Here is a 27,326-nt window from a genome sequence, read left to right as displayed (position 1 = left end):
CCCAACTGCTGTTGTTTCAGACTCTGGTTCCCAGGGTTTCCGGGGTCACCCCTGAGTAGGGCCAGTCTATTGGGAACACCCCTGCCTTGCAGGTCTGGGAAACTCTTGTCTGGGGCCACAGAGACACGAACCCTGGAAAGTCTCTTCCAACTATTATCTCATATGGCAACTTTGTAAAGCCACCTCATGAGTCCAGCAGCCAGCTGCTGTTGACAAAGTCACCAAGGCAGTTGGATAGTCTTTTAAGTCCCCGTGTATACACAGTACTCCAGCCTGTCGTTCTGTGTACTCCGTGGGCGGCACCAGGTTGGACCTCACTAAAGTCACCATGCTACTTGAATCAATCAGGGCCACCACAACAGTATTTCCCACCGTCACCTGGCAGAGATGATCAGAGTCCGCTGCCCTGGGAAAACCTGTGGCACACAGTCTCTGGGCATACAGGGACAGGAGGAATGTGTAGTTGGTGTCCATAAGTTCTTCCCGCTGGGGACAATTAGTTCTAACATGTCCCGGTTGTTGACACAGCAACGGGGCGGGGGGCGGGGCCCTCCCGGGGACTTTTAGGGCTTTCTAGCTGCCTGGGCAAGGGTGGGGTCCTCCTGGGTTTCACTACCCCCTCCCGCAGTTTCATGGTGGCCTTGAACTTCTCCACAAGGTCCACCATCCCAAGGGTGTTGTAAGGGGTTACCTGGCCAATAAATCTTTGAAGGGAATGTAGCAAAGCCCCCCTCTGCCAGGAGATGGTCCAGCATATCGTGGGGACTTAGCACCTCTGACTGCAGCCATTTTTTCAGGCAGTGCAACAGGTCATAATACTGTGGCCTGGCAGGCACAGCCGACTTGTATTCCCACTGATGAACCCGCTGGACCAGGACCAACACATTCACCCCCAGTCTTGCCAAGATCTCACCTTTGACAGCTTTGTAATGAACAGCCTGGTCGTCGGGAAAGTCGAAGTAGGCCTGCTGGGGTCCCGATGACTAGTGTTGAGCGGCATAGGCCATATTCGAATTTGCGAATATTCGCGAATATATGGACGAATATTCGTCATATTCGCGCATATTCATAATATTCTCGTTTTATTTTCGCATATGCGAATATTCGCATGTGCGAAAATTTGCATATACGAAAATTAGCACACCAGTCTCACACAGTAGTATTAGAGCCTTCTTACACCACATAAGCTGGAAGCAGAGAGGGGTGATCACTGTGATGTGTACTGTGAAAAAAAAAAATAAAATAATATTCGTAATTACGAATTTATAGCGCTATATTCGCGAATATTCGCGAATTCGCGAATATGCGATATTCGCGAATAAAATTCGAATTGCGAATATTCGCGAGCAACACTACCGATGACACGAACTGAGCTATGACCTCGGGTCACTGTTCTCGGAGTAAGTTCTCCCTCATGGCCACGTTCTCGAAGACCGCCAGGTAGGTCTCGACGTCATCCGAGTGGGTCATCTTGGGGATTGCCAACCGTACACCTTTCCGGGCGTCAGGGACGTTCCGGGTCATCACTGCAGCTTGTAGCGCCATTACATGCTGCAGTAACATATGATTGGTTTCCTGTTGGTGCTTGTTGGCCTCCATGAGTACTTTTATGAGTCCTTTTATAACTCCATTTTGGCAACACTACGGTCACTGGAACACTGCTGTGCTTCGCCTTACTGTAAAAAACACTCCCGCCATTTGTCAGCAATTTTGTTGCCCCTAGCAACAACTCCAACAGGTTCTCCCAGGCTTGGTTCTTGGTAACAGCGTTCTGCAACTCAACCGCTTACTTCACTGCGTTGCCTGCATCCTCCACTAAATGACTCGCTCTTGCAAATAGGGGGGGGGGTTTACAGGAAAAAGTACTTTTCAAATCAAAGTTCAGTGTTTTATTCAGACTTGGCAAACATCAAACAGTCTTTAAATGCAGAACCAAAGAAAACGTAACAAAGTCCACCTACATTCCTTAGGTTTTTGTTCACACCTTGGTCCATGCCATGTGGCATAAAGCAAGTCTTTTCCAGGCCTCCAGGCAGGCTGTTCACCAGCTTCCAACCTTGGAGCAAACACAGGGAAGAACTCCACATACAGCTCTCTCTGGCAGTGGGAGTTGTAACTAGCAAATCCCCCTCAGCTGGTGAAACAGGCTGCCTTTAAGGCCAACAAATGTCGGCCTGGATTGTGGGGAATGGCCTACACCCTGCACTTGGTCATTCCCAGTAAGAGCCTTCCCGGATTGGCCTTCCAGCCATACTACGACCATGGTGTCAGTCTGCATTGCAGCGCTGACACTGAATAAATACCGGCTCTTACAAGGCCAGGAGCCTTGGTGACACATATCGCCCATCCAACACGATGCCTTTCACCTTCGCACAGGGTGTAGAACACTTTGCTTTGATCTAACACGCATATGGAGTATGCTGGGGTAGTGAAATAATACTGTTATTTAGTATGACATGCAGATTACAGGCATCGCTTTTAGAATTAATGCCGCAGAGCAGCACAATGACATAGCCTGGGGGTGGCATCAGTATGAGGAGACCATATAGTGGCTGAATGACACAGCGTGGAGGTGTTGGCAGCATGAGGAGACCATATATTGGCTGAATGACACAGACTGGAGGTGTTGGCAGCATAAGGAGACCATATAGTGGCTGAATGACACAGCTTGTATGTGGCGGAATCATGAGGAGACCATATAGTGGTTGAATGACACAACGAGGAGGTGTTTAACATACCTTAGTTAAAGCCTCTCAGGGAGGTCCTTTATGGACCCAATTGGAAGCTGATTTAGCACATCCCTATTCCTTAGTTGCACTCATGTGGTCCTCTGAACCTATAGCCCATTTACTTCCTTCTTCTGCTGTTGTGGTCCTCCATGTTCTCGCTCTTTGGGGACAGGTGCGCTTTAGCTTCACTCTGCAGTCTACCCCTTCTCCTCTCACTCCTTCACTTTTGAGCCCTGCCTTCTCTCTGGGCTTACACACTTCTAATTTTTCCTGGTGGGTGACACATCATCTTACTACTCTAGTTGACTTTGGTTAACAAAAAAATATATGTCAATGGATACATTTGTGGAACATTATCTTCCTCTGTCTACTGAACTTTTCCTCTCCCACCAGTTTTTATTTTCTTTGCACCTTAGTCCAAGGCACTAGGGTAACCTCTTTCACCATTTTTGGGAACACTGCCCGTTACTCCTCTTTCAGTAGGGGATGTTATCTCATTTATATGCTTTACATAATACACCATCCAAGGACCAAAAAAATATATATTACAGTGGGAAGCTGATCTTAACCTTTTGGTGACCAAGGCCGTACAGGTACGCCCTTGCATCCCGGTACTTGAGGACCAAGGGTGTACAAGTACGCCCTGGTCCCATTAGCGGGGTTTGAAACATGCTCACGAGCTAAGCATGCTTCAAACCCCATGGGTCCCGACTTTTATCTGCAGCCAGGACCCAGGGTTAATGCCGGCCACTGCCAATCGGGCCGATGTCCGACATTAACCCTTTAGACACCACGATGAAAGTTGATCGCGGCACCTCAGCAGAGCTGATCGGGACCATCACGGTGAAACCCGATCAGCTGAGAGGATGACGGGAGCCCTTACCTGCCTCCTCACCACCCGATCAGTCTTTTGCTGCTCCAGCCATTGCATTGAACAATATATGCAATCAAAAGATTCCATGTTATAGCCCCTGTGGGGCTATAAAGTGTTTTAAAAAAGTTAATTAAAAGGAATTAACCCCTTCCTAATAAAAGTTTGAATCACCCCCCTTTTCCCAATAAAAATAATCATATGCGGTACTGACGCTTGTGTAAATGTTCAAACTATGAAAATATAAGGGAAGCTAAACTGCACATTAGATGGCGTACATACCAAAGTCCAAAAATGCATTTTTTGTCACTTCATATACCATGAAAAAAAATTATCAAAAGAGATCAAAAAGTTTCATAGTTTTGTGAGCGTTTTGTGTGATAAACTCAAAATGTTTGTGAAAAAATGAAAAATTAACATTTTTCTAGATTTTGACATTTTCTTCTTGTATGACAAATAGGCATGCTGTCCTAAATTAAAGGGGTACTCTAGTAGAATTTTTTTTTCAAATCAACTGGTGCCAGCAAGTTATACAGATTTGAGATTTACTTCTATTAACCCCTTCCCGACCTATGACATACCTGTACGTCATGGGTGGCAAGGTGTTCCCGACCCATGACATACAGGTACGTCATGAACATTACTGCCGCTACTCGCGGCACCCCGCAGCGCCCGGAAAGATGGTGGCTATCACTGATAGCCAGCCATCTTACCGTGCGACCACGGGGGGTTTCATCCCCCACCCCCCCCCCCAGCGATCGCTGCTATCAGCTGGTCAAATCTGACTAGCTGATAGCAGCGTTTCGCTATGAAAATACTTAGCAGCGCGGTGTGTGAGTCCCGATCACGGGGATCGGGACACACACCGCTCTGCTAAGTGTCCCTGACCCGTCCACCGGCGTCACTTACCCGTCCGAGCGGTGTCCCGAGCGGTCCCGGCGGTCCCGGCGTCCTCCATGCGGTCCTGGCTGCGCTGCGTCCCGGAGGTGAGTTTCCGGCAGCAGTGCGGCATCTTCATTGGCAGCAGTGAGATCGCCGTAAAGCGATCTCACTGCTGCCTCTGGGAGTTTCAAAACTGCAACTCCCAGCATGCCCAGACAGCCGTTGGCTCTCTGGGCATGCTGGGAGTTGTAGTTTTGCAACATCTGGAGGTCCTCAGTTTGGAGACCACTGTATAATGGTCTCCAATCTGTGCTCTTCCAGATGCTGCAAAACTACAAATCTCAGCATGCTCAGTCTGTCCAGGCATGCTGGGAGTTGTAGTTCTCTAACATCTGGAAGAGCACAGATTGGAGACCATTATACAGTGGTCTCCAAACTGTGGACCTCCAGATGTTGCAAAACTACAACTCCCAGCATGCCCAGACTGCCCAAGCATGCTGGAAGTTGTAGTTCGGCAACATCTGATCCTTCAGATATTGCCGAACTACAACTTCCAGCATGCCTGGGCAGTCTGGGCATGCTGGGAGTTGTAGTTTTGCAACAACTGGAGGCACACTAGTTGGGAAACATTGTCCGTTTCCTACCTCAGTGCCTCCAGCTGTTGCAATTGTTGCAAAACTATAACTCCCAGCATGCACTGGCAGACCATGCATGCTGGGAGTTGTAGTTTTGCAACAGCTGGAGGCACACTGGTTTGGAAACACTAAGTTTGGTTGCAAAACACTTGAAAGTTTATTACTTAACTTAGTGTTTCCAAACCAGCGTTCCTCCAGCTGTTGCAAAACTACAACTCCCAGCATGCACGGACAGCCAAAGGGCATGCTCGGAGTTTGCAACAGCTGGATGTTTGCCCCCCCCCCCCCCCCAATGTGAATGTACAGGGTACACTCACATGGGCGGAGGTTTACAGTGAGTGCTGCAAGTTTGAGATGGTGCAAACTTTGCGCTGCAGCTCAAACTTCCAGCGGCAAACTTGCTGTGAACCTCTGCCCATGTGACTGTACCCTAAAAACACTACACTGCACTAACACTAACCTAAAATAAAAAGTAAAAAACACTACATATACACATACCCCTACACAGCCCCCCTCCCCCCAAAAAATGAAAAACGTCTGGTACGCTACTGTTTCCAAAACGGAGCCTCCAGCTGTTGCAAAATAATAACTCCCAGTATTGCCGGACAACCATTGACTGTCCAGGCATGCTGGGAGTTTTGCAACAGCTGGAGGCACCCTGTTTGGGAATCATTGGCATAGAATACCCCTATGCAAATCCCTAATTCAGGCCTCAAATGCGCATGGCACTCTCTCACTTTGGAGCCCTGTCGTATTTCAGGGCAACAGTTTTGGGACACATATGGGGTAACGCCGTACTCGGTAGAAATTGCCTTACAAATTTTGGGGGGCTTTTTCTTCTTTAACCCCTTATGAAAAGGTGAAGTTGGGGTCTACACCAGCATGTTAGTTTAAAAAAAAAAAATTTTTACACTGACATGCTGGTGTTGCCCTATACTTTTCATTTTCACTAGAGGTAAAAGGGAAAAAGACCCCCAAAATTTGTAACGCAATTTCTCCCGACTATGGAGATACCCCATATGTGGGCGCAAAGTGCTCTGGGGGCTCACAACAAGGCCCAGAAGGGAGAGTGCGCCATGTACATTTGAGGCGATTTGCACAGGGGTGGCTGATTGTTACAGCAGTTCTGACAAACGCAAAACAATAAATATCCATATGTGACCCCATTTTGGAAACTACACCCCTCACGGAATTTAATAAGGGGTGCAGTGAGCATTTACACCCCACTGGTGTATGACAGATTTTTGGAACAGTGGTCTGTGAAAATGAAAAATAAAATTTTTGATTTGCACAGTCCACTGTTTCAAATATCTGTCAAACGCCAGTGGGGTGTAAATGCTCACTGCACCCCTTATTAAATTCCATGAGGGGTATAGTTTCCAAAATGGGGTCACATGTGGCGGGGGTCCACTGTTCTGGCACCATAGGGGCTTCCTAAATGGGACGTGCCCCCCAAAAACCCTTTCAGAAAAACTCACTCTCCAAAATCCCATTGTCGCTCCTTCCCTTCTGAGCCCTCTACTGCGCCCGCCTAACACTTTACATACGCATTTGAGGTATTTCCTTACTCGAGAGAAAATGGGTTACAAATTTTACGGTGATTTCTCTCCTTTTACCCCTTGTAAAAATTCAAAAATTGGGTCTACAAGAAAATGCGAGTGTAAAAAATGAAGATTTAGAATTTTCTCCTTCACTTTGCTGCTATTCCTGTGAAACACCTAAAGGGTTAAAACACTTACTGAATGTCATTTTGAATACTTTGGGGGGTGCAGTTTTTATAATGGGGTCATTTATGGGGTATTTCTAATATGAAGACCCTTAAAATCCACTTTTAACCTGAACTGGGCCCTGAAAAATTACGATTTTGAAAATCTTGAGAAAAATTGGAAAATTGCTGCGGAACTTTGAAGCCCTCTGGTGTCTTCCAAAAGTAAAAACTTGTCAATTTTTTTATGCAAACACAAAGTAGACATATTGTATATGTGAATCAATATGTAATTTATTTGGAATATCCATTTTCCTTTCAAGCAGAGACTTTCAAAGTTAGAAAAATGCTAAATTTTCAAAATTTTCATGAAATTTTTAGATTTTTTACCAAGAAAGGATACAAATATCAGTGAAATTTTATCAATAACATAAAGTAGAATATGTCACGAAAAAACAATCTTGGAATCAGAATGATAAGTAAAAGCATTCCAGAGTTATTAATGTTTAAAGTGACAGTGGTCAGATTTTCAAAAAATGCCCAGGTCATGAAGGTGAAAATGGGCTGGGTCATGAAGAGGTTAAAAGATCTTAATCCTTCCAGTACTTATCAGCTGCTGTAGTTATTTTCTGACCACATTTCTCTCTGCTAACACCTCTTTCTGAATCAGGAACTGTCTAGAGTGGAAGTAAATCCCCATAGCAAACCTCTCCTACTCCGGACAGTTCCTGACATGGACAGAGGTTTCAGCAGAGAACACTGTGGTCAGACTGAAAAGAACCACTCAACTTCCTGTGAAGCATACAACAGCTGATAAGTGCTGGAAGGATTAAGATTTATCTTAGGTAGAGGCTCATCAGCTTCTGTTGCCATTAGAATGGAGGCTATTATCAGGCCCCCGGTTACCATACCAACCATCTGCGCTCTACTTTCACTTTGCAGAGTAACCCTCTGTAACTCTAATAAATGCTGCGGTCACAGTGACTGCAGCGTCTATAAGGTTAACTGCGGGTGGCCTCCTCTGACGGGGCCCCCCTCTCCTCCAATCACTTCACTGTGTGCCATAACAACAGAGGCCATAGATATTGATCTTTATAAAATTCTTCTATGTATGAAGAGGTTACTAAGTTATATTGACCCACATCTTCGCCTTATGTGATTATGTATTATTTATTATTTATATTGATCTCCTCCAACCATTATTGTTTTTAGAACTTTCTTTTTTTATGACCGTTTCTTTTTTTATGGGTAAGGATGGGTATGGATTCATTTAGTTTTTTTTTAAATTAATTCCACTAAAATATTTTTGTGATTTAACATTATCTGGATTGCAAGTACATTAGGTATAATTTTTAGTGTTTGTCCCTTTATATTTTTCTGCTATAACATTAAATAGGTGGTAGCCCTTCATGTAGGTTTGTACGAAGCCTCTCAAGGTCTCGGTGTCTGCCATGACAGATCTGCTTCTACAGTCTGGCTTGGTCAGGCTGTACTAGCCGATTATTGACAAAACTATTCCGTGCATTCAATCAAATAAAAGCCGTAAAAAAAAGAAGCTACAAGACAGAAGTGGCAAGGACATTGACTTCCTGGGGGGAATAGGTAGAACAGTTCAGCAGTTTCAGCTTCTCGGCTCAATTTTTCAGAGTATCACCCCTCCCCCCCCCCCCCCCCAATGATATGAAAAATTAATTTTTAGACTAATAATTACTAATACTTTATATAAAGCATTTTCTTCTTTCCAATGATATTATGTATAGTAAAATTTTATATATTCTTAATAATTTGTTATATATTTCTCCATTGAGGAGACCCTGTAGACTCCTCAGACGATAGCAGAGATATCTCCGGTGGGTTCTTCTACCTGGTCCCTTGTCTTCATCTTGTAGATAAATATCGGCAGGTAATGCTTCACATTCAGGGGTCTGGTGGTCATAGAAGCTGATGCTGCTCCTGTGTAACATTGTGCTCCATCCCCCCAGAGACCTGAGAGCAAAGAGAAGAAATATTCATCTGGAAATGGAGAACAAAGAAATATCTGATGTAAGTGACATTTATAGAACATTACAGGAGAAATATCTGAGGTAAGTGACATTTATATAACATTACAGGAGACACATTCCTTCTGGTCTATCCTTTCCTGTCCAATCTCTACTGGTTCATTTCATGGTTATCCCAAAACAAGGGAAAGATCTGTCCCTATGTAGACAATGTCATCCCATTTCCCTATCAGTATAAAACAATTGATGCTAAAATAGACTTTTCACATGAAACACTTGAGATTCCTGGGGGCAATAGTAAGATAGATTGGACTAGTTGGCGGCACAAGGACCGGGATCATATCACTCTATGATAACCCTATGGCCCATATCCAAATAAGTGACTAAAGTGTTTTATAACATTTTTCAGAAAAGAAAACATTACATTCATAAACATTAAAGGGGTTATCCAGGAAAAAACTTTTTTTTATATATATCAACTGGCTCCAGAAAGTTAAACAGATTTGTAAATTACTTCTATTAAAAAATGTTAATCCTTTCAGTACTTATGAGCTGCTGAAGTTGAGTTGTTCTTTCCTGTCTAAGTCCTCTCTGATGACACCTGTCTCTGGAACTGTCCAGAGTAGAAGCAAATGCCCCTTAAGTGCAAAATAGACATTTCCAATATATCAAAGAAAAGTACAGTAATAAAGGAATTTGTCTTTTATCCAACAGATTACTTTGTAAGCTCCTTCGATTCAGTATCTGATATTTTATATGTGTAGATAATGTATTATATAATGAACTGTTAATCTAATAGAACAAAAGAAAAACATAGAAAGACTTTTAGCTCTCAACTGAAATGCATATATATATATATATATATATATATATATATATATATATATATATATATATATATCTTAAAACAGTTAATTTTACCTACAAGATTTTATTGCCATAATTGTCAAAAATTAGTCAAACATTATACTGTATAATAAGAAAATTTATAATAAGGCAGAATAAATAGAGATAAATAAGAAAGAAAGGAAGTGTCTGATAAGATATAAAATATAATGACATTTATTGAATAATGCTGTGAGGTCGGGGGCAGGGCTGCAGACAGCTCACTAAAATAGAACGGTAAAAGTTAGTTATAAACATTTAAAACATGACGTTATAATAGTATTGCACTTAAACGGTGGGACAATGGTGGGGTTTATAGTCCAATGTATGTAATAGGATGTGTCCAATAACAAGCTTTTGCAGCACTGGAGGCTCGCAGTTACGAGCCCACTGAATATACTTGTATGTGTAGTAGCGCTGAAGATCTATCCTCTATACCCCGACGGCACGGGGACAAAGTACAAGAGGGAAAATAGATCAAAGTCAGGTACTTAGTGCCTCTTATCGGCTCCGGCCAAAGCAGTCATATGCGCATAGCAGCGCTTAACGGTGATCTCGGATTGATGCCTCTCAGCCCCGGCAGCACGGGGAAGATGTAGGAGAGGTGAAGATGTCCGGTACAGATGGTTATTGAGTAGTCCGCTGGAAAAGGTAAAGTTAGTTTGTAGCGTATGGCAGCGCTGGAGGTCTTTGGTGTGGGATCCCTCTCTACCCCGACGGCGCGGGGAGAAGCTGAGAGGGCAGTAAAAGAAAAAAACTGGTGGACAAATAATCCAAAGACGTGTTTCTGGGAGCAGCGTCCCCTTTTTCAATGGTGGATATGCAAAGGCTGTGTCTTTGCATATCCACACAGTTTTTGCATATCCACCAATGAAAAAGGGGACGCATCTGGTCCAAGACTGCCTTTGCACAATAGTCGGGATTATTTGGATTATTTGTCCACCACTATTGGTCTTTTACTGCCCTCTCAGCTTCTCCCCGCGCCGTCGGAGTAGAGAGGGATCCCACCCCAAAGACCTCCAGCGCTGCCATACGCTACAAACTAACTTTTCCAGCAGATTACGCAATAACCATCTGCACCGGACATCTTCACCTCTCCTACATCTTCCCCGTGTGGCCGGGGCTGAGAGGCATCAATCCGGATCACCGTAAATCGCTACTATGCGCATATGACTGCTTTGGCCGGAGCCGGTAAGAGGCACTAAGGGGGATATGTATCATTGCATTTAGACCATTTTTCACGTCTACAAATTTTGCGCAATTGCGCTTTTTTTGCATAGAGCTGCGTTTTTTTTTGGTGGACAGTTTTCTAAAGTTGTCACCAGTTTGGTCTACCGTACACCACCTAATCCAGTGGACTGGTATTTATCAATTGCGTAAAAAAAAAGTAGATGGTTTTTTTTGCGCAATTGCGCTTTTTTGCAAGAAAAGTAGTCTAAACCTAAGAGTGCTAGCAAGGACTCGTAGAAAATGGCAGACGGTGGAAGATGCAGGTGGAGGATGCAGGAGCTGTCTCTCAGCACTGCAGTACTACAACTACTCCCATCATGGGACAGAATCTGTCCCATAATGGGAGTAGTTGTAGTACCGGAGCGCTGAGAGACGCACATCCCCCGTCTGCGGGACTCTATTGTGACTGTTAGGACTACTACTCCCATCATGGACAGACTCTGTCCATGATGGGACTTGTAGTCCTGGGGCTGAAGGACAGATCACAGCAGGTCATTCTCCAGAGACCCGCTGCGATCTGCATTTATTAACTTAAAAAGCTGGCGGTACATGCGGCTCCACTGCGCTGCCGCCGGCTCCCGTATACAGATGTCACGATTCATAATCCCCGCCTCCGATCCTGTCTTCTGGCGGGGATTATGAATTGTGACAGGTCTATACAGGGGAGCGAGTGGAGCCGCTTCTACAGTACTGTATATAATTGTTATGTGTACTGTCCCCCCCCCCCCCAGACTAATACTGACCCCTTCTATAGTGAGCGCTGGGACCGCTGTGTGATTGACAGGTCCCCAGCGCAAGTGTCCGCCCCACTGACCTTTACATGTTGTAAATCTTTATGATACACACTGCCCGTCCTCCTCTTCATTCTTCTGATACCGTAATCGCGCGTCTTCTGCTTTCACTATAGTCAGAGCGCCCCCTGCCGTTGTCTGGCCCCAGCCCTGTGCAGTGTGGAGGCAGGGAGGGGGCGCTCTATCTATAGACTATGATACAGAAGCCGCACGTCTCCGGCATCAGAAGAATGAAGAGGAGGACGGGCAGTGTGTATCATAAAGATTTATAACATATAAAGGTCAGTGGGGCCGGACACTTGCGCTGGGGACCTGTCAATCACACAGCGGTCCCAGCGCTCACTATAGAAGGGGTCAGTATTAGTCTGGGGGGGGGGGTACAGTACACATAACAATTATATACTGTAGAAGCGGCTCCACTCGCTCCCCTGTATAGACCTGTCACAATTCATAATCCCCACCAGAAGACAGGAGCTCTGATTGGTGTATAGTGGTGAATAGCTTTCCACCAATCAGAGCTCCCCTCTCCCGGCGGCGGGGATTATGAATCGTGAAATCTGTATACAGGAGGAGGGGGGGGGAGGGGAGTGCAGTGTTGCCGCTGGCTTTTTAAGTTAATAAATGCAGATCGCAGCGGGTCTCTGGAGAATGACCTGCTGCGATCTGTCCTTCAGCCCGAGGACTACAACTCCCATCATGGACAGAGTCTGTCCATGATGGGAGTAGTAGTCCTAACAGTCACAATACAGTTTCGCAGCTGGGGGATGTGTAACAGCCATCCCTCAGCACTGCGGTACTACAACTACTCCCATCATGGGACACAAAATTTCCCATGATGGGAGTAGTAGTACAAGGGCAGACTGATGGATGTCAGGGGTCTCACTCTTGAGACCCCTTGCAACTTCTCCGCCCCTGCCCCCTAGTGATGACATCATTAGGGGGCGGAGCTTCACAGTCCAGGCCTGAAGCCAGGGTGGTAAGTATAGCTCTGTTCTCATTATGCGTTTTGCATAATGGAAACAGAGCCTTTTTGGCAGTGTGTTCCCAAACAGGGAGACTCGAGCTGTTGTTTACCTACAGCCCCCATGATGGGAGTTGTAGTTTAGCAACAATTGGAGGCTTCCTCTTTAGGAACACACTGCATTATGTGCGCTCTACCCAGGGGAGAGCGCCAAAAATGTACTGACCCATTTTTCGTGTTTTTATTTTCTTGTCATTTCAGATAAGTGAATGCAGAGGACTACTTGAGATTCGGTGGAGTGTGACGATGACTAGAATTTTTTTAATGTCAATAAAAGGGTTAAAAAAAAAAACACTCCCCACACAGCCCTCATTAAACCTTTTATTGACATTTAAAAAAAGCTGGTCATCATCGCAATACACTGAATCTGACGTAGTCCTCCCCATTCACGTATCTGAAATGAGAAAAAAAAAGGTTAGGACCTGGTGAGTACGCCCATACTGCAGTGTGTAACAGGGAGCCTCCAATTGTTCTTGTCTGCCTACTGTATCCTGTATATACAGTCATCTATAGATGGCTGTATATACAGGAGAGCGCACAAAGATTTAACTCAGAACTGCAGTGTGGGTTAACTCTTTCCTTGCTGGGCTCCTGTATAGTATACATGGATACACTATGCCCCCTGTATACTATATGGATGCTCTGCACCCTGTATATGTATATGCTATACATCACTCCTTACCTCCTTACACTCCGTGGGGCGGGCGCTCTGCATCCGACCCATGGAGTAGTACCTGCAGTGAAAAAAATGCACACAGGGTACAAAAATGTTTGTTTCCGCACACCAGCAAAAATGCAAGAAAAAACACAAGGGGAGAGATTAATCAAAACCTATGTAGAGGAAGAGCGGTGCAGTTGCCCATAGCAACCTATCAGATTGCTCCTTTCATTTTTGTAAAGAAGCAATCTGATTGGTTGCCATGGGCAACTGCACTACTCTTCCTCTGTACAGTTTTTGATAAATCTCCCCCAAGAAAAATTACCAAAATGCAGGAAAAGCTGGGAGCGTTTTTCAGGCGTTTTTGCTGGTGGACAAAAAAAAACCTCAGTGGAATCCTGAAAAACAATAGAACAAAAGCCGAGCGTCCAGGATACACCACTATTCCTGTGAGGTGTAGAACAGGTCTACAAATAGAACTGTGTGGAGATTTAGACCATTGCACGAAATTTATCATGGGGCTTGCACAAGTTTGATAAATTTGGAGAAATTGCTCCAAATTTAGACCAACCAAAATGATCTACAAAAAACGTCTACCAACAATAACAACATTGATACATCTCCCCCTAAGTATCTGACTTTGATCTATTTTCCCTCTTGTACTTTGTCCCCGTGCCGTCGGGGTATAGAGGATAGATCTTCAGCGCTACTGTGCATACAAGTATATTCAGTGGGCTCGTAACTGCGACCTCACAGTATTATTCAATAAATGTCATTATATTTTATATCTTATCAGACACTTCCTTTCTTTCTTATTTATCTCTATTTATTCTGCCTTATTACATGGGTATGTGCAACGCAGTATCCTCGGTTTAGGTCTCTTATATTTTACGTAGAGCTCCCACACTTGTACATTATACTGGATAGTCATATCCAAGTAAGTGGATTTCTCTCAGTCTCCTTTTTTTATCCTATATGTGACCAGAGAGGGATGTACTTTATCCCTGTATATTTATATCTTTTAGAGTTACGGAGTCGTGTGTGAATGTATTTTGGCAAAATCATTTAATTTGTGGAGTCACCGCTGGTCAAACTGATCACAAGGTGTCGCTCTTTGTCAACGACCTCCTGGTCCATGTTTTTCCCCTATTGTCAGTTTGCCAGTGATCCTGCAAGAATTTGAGGGGTTATCTGCAGTCAGTAATTTTAAAGTCAATATACGAAAAATTGAAGAAAGGGAACTGGCGGACTCAGCAGCAAATCGTCTGTAATCTGTCCTTCTGTTTCTCTGGTGATGGAATTGCATTAAATATTTGAGGACAAAGAATTTGGAAAAAGATCCCCTGAATGAGGGCGCTTGTCCCGATGAGCATGTTTATGAATTTTAATTGATGAAGATCCTAGTTCAGAATCGAAACGCGTTGCAATTAAAGTTCATAAACATACCCATCAGATCAAGCGGCTTCATTCAGGGGATCTTTTTCCAAATTCTTCGTTCTTGTGTTTCCACCAGTTCTTCGTTCTTGTGTTTCCATCCACGGGAATTCCCCTTGGCGGCTACCCTGCACTTTCTCTTCCACACGCTACTGTAGGTGTTGTACCCTCAGCGCAACACCTAAGGGTAAGGACCCCAAGTTTTCTATATCTTCCTGCGCATTTTAGCGGTCCTCACTAGGGGTGCACCCTGTTGTGTTCTTTTTTGTTTATTTGTACCAATTAAATATTTGAGGATCCAGTTTCCCATAGACCCTTCAAAAGCATTTTCTCTCTTGACTACCAATCCCAAACTGCACCCCAGACTATATAGCCACCGACACAGCTCAGAGCAGGGACTCCTGTCAATAAAGTGATGGAAATCAGGGCTCCTGTACACAGATGGATTTTGTAAATATAAGTAGTAATTCTATACATCACTATGTATCTTTGGGTACATTCACATAATGTTTGGAGCCTCCGAAGAAATTGCAGAAGAAATTGAAAACTGGCAGCAAGTTTACAAATCCCTCCTTAAAAACTGTCTGCCAAAGGCTCAAAATGTTATGTACATGTACCCTAACAATGCTTGAGCCAGGTGTGCTACACCTGACCCACGAAGTGATACATACCACGTCCAGCCTAAAGCCAGCATGCGCTTGGTCCCAGCTGGAGTGGCCTCAGGACAAAGGTGTGAGACTTTAGCCAATGTCACAAAATACAGCCGGTGAAATGTTGTGCACCAATGAAACCACACACAAAACACTTCTGTCCACAGTGCATAAAGGCTTCTGCACTAGTCAAATTAACTTCTAACATATGGTACACATATGACCCGGAGCTCAGGCCTGGATACATGATTTCCTCAGCAGCTCATCTCTCCTGATAGACATCTCCACATCTAGATACAGAGTAAGCTGAGCGCGGGTGTTACGCCGAGCGCTCCGGGTCCCTGCCCCTCCCCGGAGCGCTCGCGGCGTTCCTCTCTCTGCAGCGCCCCGGTCAGACCCGCTGACTGGAAGCGCTGCACTGACATTGCCGGCGGGAATGCGATTCGCACAGCGGGACGCGTCCGCTCGCGAATCGCATCCCAAGTCACTCACCTGTCCCGGCCCCCGGCTGTCATGTACTGGCGCGTGCGGCCCCGCTCCTTAGGGCGCGCGCGCGTCAGCTCTCTAAGATTTAAAGGGCCAGTGCACCAATGATTGGTGCCTGGCCCAATTAGCCTAATTAGCTTCCACCTGCTCCCGGGCTATATTACCTCACTGTTACGCCGAGCGCTCCGGGTCCCCGCTCCTCCCCGGAGCGCTCGCTTCACTCTCCCCGCGGCAGCGCTCCGGTCACGTCCTCTGACCCGGGGCGCTGCGATTCCGCTGCCAGCCGGGATGCGATTCGCGATGCGGGTAGCGCCCGCTCGCGATGCGCACCCCGGCTCCCCTACCTGACTCGCTCTCCGTCTGTTCTGTCCCGGCGCGCGCGGCCCCGCTCCCTAGGGCGCGCGCGCGCCGGGTCTCTGCGATTTAAAGGGCCACTGCGCCGCTGATTGGCGCAGTGGTTCCAATTAGTGTGTTCACCTGTGCACTTCCCTATATCACCTCACTTCCCCTGCACTCCCTTGCCGGATCTTGTTGCCTTAGTGCCAGTGAAAGCGTTCCTTGTGTGTTCCTTGCCTGTGTTTCCAGACCTTCTGCCGTTGCCCCTGACTACGATCCTTGCTGCCTGCCCCGACCTTCTGCTACGTCCGACCTTGCTTTTGCCTACTCCCTTGTACCGCGCCTATCTTCAGCAGCCAGAGAGGTGAGCCGTTGCTAGTGGATACGACCTGGTCACTACCGCCGCAGCAAGACCATCCCGCTTTGCGGCGGGCTCTGGTGAAAACCAGTAGTGGCTTAGAACCGGTCCACTAGCACGGTCCTTACCAATCCCTCTCTGGCACAGAGGATCCACTACCTGCCAGCCGGCATCGTGACAGTAGATCCGGCCATGGATCCCGCTGAAGTTCCTCTGCCAGTTGTCGCTGACCTCACCACGGTGGTCGCCCAGCAGTCACAACAGATAGCGCAACAAGGCCAACAGCTGTCTCAACTGACCGTTTTGCTACAACAGTTACTACCACAGCTTCAGCAGTCATCTCCTCCGCCAGCTCCTGCACCTCCTCCGCAGCGAGTGGCCGCTCCTGGGATACGCTTATCCTTGCCGGATAAATTTGATGGGGACTCTAAGTTTTGCCGTGGCTTTCTTTCCCAATGTTCCCTTCATCTGGAGATGATGTCGGACCTGTTTCCCACTGAAAGGTCTAAGGTGGCTTTCGTAGTCAGCCTTCTGTCCGGAAAAGCCCTGTCATGGGCCACACCGCTCTGGGACCGCAATGACCCCGTCACTGCCTCTGTACACTCCTTCTTCTCGGAAATCCGAAGTGTCTTTGAGGAACCTGCCCGAGCCTCTTCTGCTGAGACTGCCCTGTTGAACCTGGTCCAGGGTAATTCTTCCGTTGGCGAGTATGCCGTACAATTCCGTACTCTTGCTTCAGAATTGTCCTGGAATAATGAGGCCCTCTGCGCGACCTTCAAAAAAGGCCTATCCAGCAACATTAAAGATGTTCTGGCCGCACGAGAAATTCCTGCCAATCTACATGAACTTATTCACCTAGCCACTCGCATTGACATGCGTTTTTCCGAAAGGCGTCAGGAACTCCGCCAAGATATGGACTCTGTTCGCACGAGGCGTTTCTTCTCCTCGGCTCCTCTCTCCTCTGGTCCCCTGCAATCTGTTCCTGTGCCTCCCGCCGTGGAGGCTATGCAGGTCGACCGGTCTCGCCTGACACCTCAAGAGAGGACACGACGCCGTATGGAGAACCTCTGCCTGTACTGTGCTAGTACCGAACACTTCCTGAGAGATTGTCCTATCCGTCCTCCCCGCCTGGAAAGACGTACGCTGACTCCGCACAAAGGTGAGACAGTCCTTGATGTCTACTCTGCTTCTCCACGTCTTACTGTGCCTGTGCGGATGTCTGCCTCTGCCTTCTCCTTCTCTACAGTGGCCTTCTTGGACTCTGGATCTGCAGGAAATTTTATTTTGGCCTCTCTCGTCAACAGGTTCAACATCCCGGTGACCAGTCTCGCCAGACCCCTCTACATCAATTGTGTAAATAATGAAAGATTGGACTGTTCCATACGTTTCCGCACGGAGCCCCTTCTTATGAGCATCGGATCTCATCATGAGAGGATTGAACTTTTGGTCCTCCCCAATTGCACCTCGGAAATTCTCCTTGGACTTCCCTGGCTTCAACTTCATTCCCCTACCCTGGATTGGTCCACTGGGGAGATCAAGAGTTGGGGGTCCTCTTGTTCCAAGAACTGTCTAAAACCGGTTCCCAGTAACCCTTGCCGTAACTCTGTGGTTCCTCCAGTAACCGGTCTCCCTAAGGCCTATATGGACTTCGCGGATGTTTTCTGCAAAAAACAAGCTGAGACTCTACCTCCTCACAGGCCTTATGATTGCCCTATCGACCTCCTCCCGGGCACTACTCCACCCCGGGGCAGAATTTATCCTCTCTCTGCCCCAGAGACTCTTGCCATGTCCGAATACGTCCAGGAGAATCTAAAAAAGGGCTTTATCCGTAAATCCTCCTCTCCTGCCGGAGCCGGATTTTTCTTTGTGTCCAAAAAAGATGGCTCCCTACGTCCTTGCATTGACTACCGCGGTCTTAATAAAATCACGGTTAAGAACCGCTACCCCTTACCCCTCATCTCTGAACTCTTTGATCGCCTCCAAGGTGCCCACATCTTCACTAAATTGGACTTAAGAGGCGCCTATAACCTCATCCGCATCAGAGAGGGGGACGAGTGGAAAACGGCATTTAACACCAGAGATGGACACTTTGAGTATCTGGTCATGCCCTTTGGACTGTGCAACGCCCCTGCCGTCTTCCAAGACTTTGTCAATGAAATTTTTCGTGATCTGTTATACTCCTGTGTTGTTGTATATCTGGACGATATCCTAATTTTTTCTGCCAATCTAGAAGAACACCGCCAGCATGTCCGTATGGTTCTTCAGAGACTTCGTGACAACCAACTCTATGCCAAAATTGAGAAATGTCTGTTTGAATGCCAATCTCTTCCTTTTCTAGGATATTTGGTCTCTGGCCAGGGACTACAGATGGATCCAGACAAACTCTCTGCCGTCTTAGATTGGCCACGCCCCTCCGGACTCCGTGCTATCCAACGCTTTTTGGGGTTCGCCAATTATTACAGGCAATTTATTCCACATTTTTCTACCATTGTGGCTCCTATCGTGGCTTTAACCAAAAAAAATGCTGATCCCAAGTCCTGGCCTCCTCAAGCAGAAGACGCCTTTAAACGACTCAAGTCTGCCTTTTCTTCGGCTCCCGTCCTCTCCAGACCTGACCCTTCCAAACCCTTCCTATTGGAGGTTGATGCCTCCTCAGTGGGAGCTGGAGCTGTTCTTCTACAAAAAAATTCTTCCGGGCATGCTGTCACTTGTGGTTTTTTCTCTAGGACCTTCTCTCCAGCGGAGAGGAACTACTCCATCGGGGATCGAGAGCTTCTAGCCATTAAATTAGCACTTGAGGAATGGAGGCATCTGCTGGAGGGATCAAGTTCTCCTGTTATTATCTACACCGACCACAAGAACCTCTCCTACCTCCAGTCTGCCCAACGGCTGAATCCTCGCCAGGCCCGGTGGTCTCTGTTCTTTGCCCGATTTAATTTTGAGATTCACTTTCGTCCTGCCGATAAGAACATTAGGGCCGATGCTCTCTCTCGTTCCTCGGATGCCTCAGAAGTTGAACTCTCTCCGCAACACATCATTCCACCTGACTGCCTGATCTCCACTTCTCCTGCCTCCATCAGGCAGACTCCTCCAGGAAAGACCTTTGTTTCTCCTCGCCAACGTCTCGGAATCCTCAAATGGGGTCACTCCTCCCATCTCGCAGGTCATGCGGGTATCAAGAAATCTGTGCAACTCATCTCCCGCTTCTATTGGTGGCCGACTCTGGAGACGGATGTTGTGGACTTTGTGCGAGCCTGCACTATCTGTGCCCGGGATAAGACTCCTCGCCAGAAGCCCGCTGGTTTTCTTCATCCTCTGCCTGTCCCCGAACAGCCTTGGTCGCTGATTGGTATGGATTTTATTACTGATTTACCCCCTTCCCGTGGCAACACTGTTATTTGGGTGGTCGTTGATCGATTCTCCAAAATGGCACATTTCATCCCTCTTCCTGGTCTTCCTTCTGCGCCTCAGTTGGCTAAACAATTTTTTGTACACATTTTTCGTCTTCACGGGTTGCCTACGCAGATTGTCTCGGATAGAGGCGTCCAATTCGTGTCTAAATTCTGGAGGGCTCTCTGTAAACAACTCAAGATTAAATTAAATTTTTCTTCTGCATATCATCCCCAGTCCAATGGACAAGTAGAAAGGATTAACCAGATCTTGGGTGATTATTTGCGACATTTTGTTTCCTCCCGCCAGGATGACTGGGCAGATCTCCTCCCATGGGCCGAATTCTCGTATAACTTCAGGGTCTCTGAGTCTTCCTCCAAATCCCCATTTTTCGTGGTGTACGGCCGTCACCCTCTTCCCCCCCTCCCTACTCCCTTGCCCTCTGGTCTGCCCGCTGTGGATGAAATTTCTCGTGACCTTTCCATCATATGGAGAGAGACCCAAAATTCTCTCTTACAGGCTTCATCACGCATGAAGAAGTTCGCGGATAAGAAAAGAAGAGCTCCCCCTGTTTTTTCCCCTGGAGACAAGGTATGGCTCTCCGCTAAATATGTCCGCTTCCGTGTCCCTAGCTACAAGTTGGGACCACGCTATCTTGGTCCTTTCAAAATTTTGTGTCAAATTAATCCTGTCTCTTATAAACTTCTTCTTCCTCCCTCTCTTCGTATCCCTAATGCCTTTCACGTCTCTCTTCTCAAACCACTCATCCTCAACCGTTTTTCTCCCAAATCTGTTCCTCCCACTCCTGTTTCCGGCTCCTCGGACATCTTCTCGGTCAAAGAAATTTTAGCTGCCAAAAAGGTCAGAGGGAAAAATTTTTTTTTAGTGGACTGGGAGGGTTGTGGTCCTGAAGAGAGATCCTGGGAACCTGAGGACAACATCCTAGACAAAAGTCTGCTCCTCAGGTTCTCAGGCTCTAAGAAGAGGGGGAGACCCAAGGTACTGTTACGCCGAGCGCTCCGGGTCCCCGCTCCTCCCCGGAGCGCTCGCTTCACTCTCCCCGCGGCAGCGCTCCGGTCACGTCCTCTGACCCGGGGCGCTGCGATTCCACTGCCAGCCGGGATGCGATTCGCGATGCGGGTAGCGCCCGCTCGCGATGCGCACCCCGGCTCCCCTACCTGACTCGCTCTCCGTCTGTTCTGTCCCGGCGCGCGCGGCCCCGCTCCCTAGGGCGCGCGCGCGCCGGGTCTCTGCGATTTAAAGGGCCACTGCGCCGCTGATTGGCGCAGTGGTTCCAATTAGTGTGTTCACCTGTGCACTTCCCTATATCACCTCACTTCCCCTGCACTCCCTTGCCGGATCTTGTTGCCTTAGTGCCAGTGAAAGCGTTCCTTGTGTGTTCCTTGCCTGTGTTTCCAGACCTTCTGCCGTTGCCCCTGACTACGATCCTTGCTGCCTGCCCCGACCTTCTGCTACGTCCGACCTTGCTTTTGCCTACTCCCTTGTACCGCGCCTATCTTCAGCAGCCAGAGAGGTGAGCCGTTGCTAGTGGATACGACCTGGTCACTACCGCCGCAGCAAGACCATCCCGCTTTGCGGCGGGCTCTGGTGAAAACCAGTAGTGGCTTAGAACCGGTCCACTAGCACGGTCCTTACCAATCCCTCTCTGGCACAGAGGATCCACTACCTGCCAGCCGGCATCGTGACACTCACTTCCCCTGCACTTCCTTGCCGGATCTTGTTGTCTTGTGCCAGTGAAAGCGTTTAGTGTTGTCCAAAGCCTGTGTTCCAGATCTTCTGCTATCCACATTGACTATGAACCTTGCCGCCTGCCCCGACCTTCTGCTACGTCTGACCTTGCCTCTGTCTAGTCCTTCTGTCCCACGCCTTCTCAGCAGTCAGCGAGGTTGAGCCGTTGCCGGTGGATACGACCTGGTTGCTACCGCCGCAGCAAGACCATTCCGCTTTGCGGCGGGCTCTGGTGAAAACCAGTAGCAACTTAGAACTGGTCCACCGGTGCGGTCCACGCCAATCCCTCGCTGACACAGAGGATCCACATCCAGCTAGCCGAATCGTTACAGCGGGCACATCTGTATTTCCCATCACTTATATGTTACTAATGTATTCACTATTCTGTATGGGAAGTAATTTCACTGTAAAATAAAGTCATGATATAAAGTTACAGTATAGTAGACAATATATGTTATAACATTTCTCCATGGGTCATATATTGAGGTCACTCTAAGTCTTGTGTCTTATGATAAGAATCATTTATTTTGGATTTATAAAACATTATACCTACTGCATAGATCTACATACAGGAGAACAACCGGACCGAGGTCACAGAGTTCCTTCTCTTAGGATTTCAGGTCAGTCGAGGTTTAAGACTTTTCCTGTTCTGTCTGTTCCTTGTGGTTTATTGTCTGATAATATGTGGGAATCTCCTGATCATCACTCTGGTGTCCGCCAGCAAGAACCTCCACACCCCAATGTACTTCTTCATCTCACATCTGTCCATCAGTGACATCTCGGTGAGCTCAGATATTGTCCCCAACCTTCTCCACATCCTACTGAATAATGGGGCAACCATGACTTTTATTGGTTGTATGACTCAGTTTTATTTCTTATGCACCTTAGAAGTATTTGAGTGTCTTCTCCTCGCTGTGATGTCTTATGACAGATATGTGGCCATCTGTAATCCTCTCCGTTACTCCTCTATCATGACAAGTGGACATTGTGTTATACTGACCGTCATCTCTTGGTTGTCTGGATTTTCTGTAACTTTTATTCTTGCCATAACAATAACAACACTAAACTTCTGTGGTTCCAATATCATTGACCATATATTTTGTGACTTTATTTCCTTACTTGAACTTTCCTGTTCTGACACCATCATTGTACAATTGGAGAGTTATGTAACAGGCATTCCAGTTGTCCTAATCCCAACCACCATCATTGTCGTGTCTTATACTTTTATTATTTTATCAATCCTAAGGATCCCATCCAATACTGGTAGACAGAAAGCCTTCTCCACCTGTAGCTCCCACCTCATTGTGGTCTCCATATTCTATGGGACTTTGTTCGGTGTATATATTGTCCCAACAAAAGGCCGAACACTGACCATGAGTAAGATCCTCTCCCTGCTATATACTGTGTTTACTCCATTGGTCAACCCCATTATATACAGTCTGAGGAATAAGGACATTAAGAAAGCCGGACAAGAAACACTTCAGAAACAAAGGATCTGGTAAAGCATCTAGCCATAGACATTTTTTTCTCCTGCAGACATATTGCTTGTGGATCGTCTTTCCATCCATCCATGTATGGGAAGGTAAAATACTAAAGGTGTGCTGGCCTGCTGCACTAAGATATGGAGGTTTTGTCATATAAAATACCAGCTAATGGATATAGTGACTTTGTACCTCTCCAATAGACTATGACTCTCTATAGTTATTACAGATTTTCTAGATGTCTTTGCTCTACTTTTCCCTACTTACCTGCTAGACAGTTTCCTGGGAAAAATCAGAAGATGCTCAAGAATCTGGGGGACTATCTCCATTATGAGAGTCTTTGACCAAAATCTGGTGATCCTTATACTTTTTTTTCCCCTAGAAACCCCATGGCATTGAACAGAAATAGATAAATGTTGGCTTAATGTGTTTGGAGGCATATATTCCCTGCATCAGGTTCCCCCAGAACAGGGAATGTATTCCCTTTTATGTATAAAGTATTCCTAACTTACTGTCCCTGCACTACTTTCCTTGGTATTCTATGTAAGTAGTGTATGGCACCATAGAAACTAACCAAGGGATGTTCCAGCTTCTTGTAAAGCTAAAAGTGTAAAACATTCCATGAAAGGTGTATGAACTATGAAGTTGGACCTAAAGGGGTACTCTGTTGGATTTTTTTTTTTTTAAATCAACTTTTAAGATTTGTGAATTATTTCTATTTGAAAATTGTAATCCTCCCAGTACTTATCAGCTGTTGTATGCTACACAGGAAGTTGAGTTGTTCTTTCCAGTCTGACCATAGTGCTCTCTGCTGCCACCTCTGTCCATGTCAGGAACTGTCCAGAGCAGGACAGTTCCTGACATGGACAGAGGTGTCAGCAGAGAGCAATATTGTCAGACAGAAAATAACTTTGGCAGCACATATACTAAAACTGGAGCAGTACATAGAAGATGAGTATTGGACCCTGAAGTATTGGTCCCCCATAAGGAGGGGATTTTTTAATGTGTGACTTAGGTAAGCTTCTTTTAAGTTACTTTTTTTTTTTTTTTACCTTGGTGATTGCCTACATGTGCCAAATTTATCACAGTCTATTTTGGGATTGTTTAAGTTTGTGTAGGAACGGGAAAACAAGTATACTTACAAAGCTTGCTTTGAAAGGCAGAAATGTCACAGGAATGACCTAAAAAGTTGCCCAAATGTGACACGGGGCGTTCCTCTTCCTCTTTCTAAGTGACCCAGGAAGCTCCTTAATGGACAACCTATCGGACATCAGCTCCTTGCTTGGTGATTTCAGGTGGTCAAACAATGTTTTAGTAAGTTAAACAGATTTGTAAATTAGAATACCCATAAAGTCGCAATGAGACAAAATAATGCAAAAATGTGTATAATCTTTATTAGCAAAAGTTGAATATTAATAAAAAATAAATTAAAAGGAACAGTAACAGACAGACTACAAAGGCGTCTATTCCATGGGAATTAAAGGGGTACTCTGGCGCTAAGACATTTTATCCCCTATCCAAAGGATAGGGGATAAGATGCCTGTTTGTGGGGATCCAACCGCTGGGGACCCCTGCTATCTTGCACGCAGCACCCTGTTACAATCAGTCCCCGGAGCATGTTCGCTCCGGGTCTGATAACTGGTGATCTCAGGGCCGGAGCATTGTGAAGTCATGGCTCCGCCCCCGTTTGACGTCACGCTCTGCCCCATCAAGGCAAGCCCCATAGGCTTGCATTGAGGGGGCGAAGTGTTATGTCAAACGGGGGCGGAGCCGTGATGTCACAATGCTCTGGCCCTGTGATCGCCAATCATCAGAACCAGAGTGAACATGCTTCGGTGACTGATGGTAACGGGGTGCTGCGTGCAAGATCACGGGGGTCCCCAGCGGCAGGAACCCTGCGATCAGGCATCTTAGCCCCTATCCTTTGGAGTTACCTCTTAAGGTGGATATCTTGTGCATGCAACAAATATTCACACATAGACCGGTAATGACTGTGTAAAAATATACTAGCAAGCATATAACTACATATGTGAATTCAGGTAGAAAAAACAGGCATGGTCGCACATCTACAATCTTGTATAATGATCTGACTGCTTCTCAGCATAATATCAAAAACTAACAGGTAGTTAGTATACATTTTTGATCAAAAAGTACAAGCCCACTCGCCAAGTCAAGGCCACCTATGTATACTAACAACCTGTTAGTTTTTGATATTGTGCTGAGAAGCAATTAGATCATTATACAAGATTGTAGATGTGCGACCATGTCTGTTTCTCCTACCTGAATTCACATTGTGTTTTCTATCCCCTTTTTTTTTGTTTGAACATGTGCTGCACTTTTCCCCACCCCCTCAGCCCAACCCTATATAAGTAGTAGTTAGCTACACAAGGGCCATTTCTTTCCTAGCAGCCTCCCTGTCTGACTGGGAGAGCATGGTAAGTGAGCTATTACACCTTGTTCACAGTGGTGTGGTGCTGTGTGGCGTCCATTGCCGCCGTGGCGCCGTGTCTGTGGGGAGGTGCGGCCCATAGACTGGCTTGAGTGGCATTGGGGCCCCTCTGCCGGTGGGTCGTTCCCCCCGTGGGCACTGGTGCCGCAGTGGTGGTGGTCGCCGCCCAGTGCTACGCCATTTTATGCTAGGGACGTTAGGGACCCACTCTAAATAGGTGGCCTTGACGTGGCAAGTGGGCTTGTACTTTTTGATCAAAAATGTATATTAACAACCTGTTAGTTTTTGATATTATGCTGAGAAGCAATTAGATCATTATACAAGATTGTAGATGTGCGACCATGTCTGTTTCTTCTACCTGAATTCATATAACTACATATGTCTGGGTATACACGCAGATAATAGATAGTATATTGCACATTAGCCCAAAAAGAAGACCGCAAGATATACCAGGGAGTAAGCACAGTTTGAAGATGCTGGTGGGTCTAACATGAAAAGATAGGCAGTAGGAATCCTGGATCAAGTTGAGCCATATAGGCAACAAAGTTCAGCAGATCCTACACTGTGAAGCCTCAAACATCAATCAAGACCCCCGTCATATCAACGTGCATCATGTGGACATTTTACGCCCATGTTTCCCATCAAGCTTCCTCGGGGAATTTACATACTGAAGTTACATTAGGTATTTTCTTCAGGAAAGTTTCAACTCCCCATTGCAGATTGGAAGAAGTCCCTCATATGAGGCGAGCAGATTTGATGGATTTCTCTATAATAGTGATCAGCGAAGCCATCAGTGCCGTGGGACTTATCTCCCGGAAAAGATTTAATAACATCTTCCACTTCCGCTACGGTGATGGAAACATTCAATGAGGCCAGTTGAGACTCAGATAGCCTGGGCAGGTCCAGCCCGTCCAGAAAGGCCTGTATATCGATATCCAATGTGCTAGGGGAAGGAATGGAATCTTTTAAATTACACAGCGTGGCCTAACATGCCTGAAAGCCGTTGGCTATATCATTGGGCGCATATAATTTGGTTTTAGAGAAGGAATGGATGAGGTAAGGGATTCTGATTTTAACATGTTGAGCTTTCAGTCAGACCACTAAAAGTTTACCTGCTTTATTGTTCTGGGAATAGTAAGTGGCTTTGGTTTTCTGAAAAGCCTTCTTATAGGAGGTTCTCATTAAACTTATCTCAGGTTTTTAAGAGGTTTGGCTAAAGTAGGAGAGGGAGTAGATTTATTTTGAGATTCAGTGGCCTGGATACGGGCAAGGAGATCGCACCCTGTTTAATAAAGGAGCCTCTAAGGCAAGCTTTATGTGCATTCCAAAAAGTTGTCGCTTCAGTGGTGGAAGAGGTGTTGCAGTGAAATAATTCCCTTAAATCCTTTTCTATACATCATCTATGATGGGAGTGCAACAGGAGAAAGAAGTTACTCCTCCCCAGAAGTAATTTGTTCAGTTATTGACTGTGTGATGGCCGCATGGTCAGACCACTTTATACTTTCTATAAAAGAGGATTGAATGTGGGGTAGGAGACTCCTTTCCATTAGAAACATGTCTATATTGGAGTATATACTGTATTATGT

At 46.2% G+C, this 27,326-nt stretch overlaps 1 protein-coding gene across 1 annotated transcript; it reads left to right on the top strand.

Moving 5' to 3' along the window:
- Positions 1–857: 857 nt before the first annotated feature.
- Positions 858–23,312, top strand: LOC130367158 (olfactory receptor 476-like). Its single transcript, XM_056569562.1, has 2 exons — positions 858–959; positions 22,371–23,312. Exons 1-2 carry the CDS (start codon positions 858–860, stop codon positions 23,310–23,312), a joined length of 1,044 nt encoding a protein of 347 aa, XP_056425537.1.
- The last annotated feature ends 4,014 nt before the right edge of the window (positions 23,313–27,326 follow it).

This window comes from Hyla sarda, chromosome 4 (genome assembly GCF_029499605.1).
Source record: "Hyla sarda isolate aHylSar1 chromosome 4, aHylSar1.hap1, whole genome shotgun sequence".
In the NCBI taxonomy this organism is placed as follows: domain Eukaryota; kingdom Metazoa; phylum Chordata; class Amphibia; order Anura; family Hylidae; genus Hyla; species Hyla sarda.
Note: the sequence above shows the minus strand (reverse complement) of the source record. Positions and strands in the feature narration are given on the sequence as shown.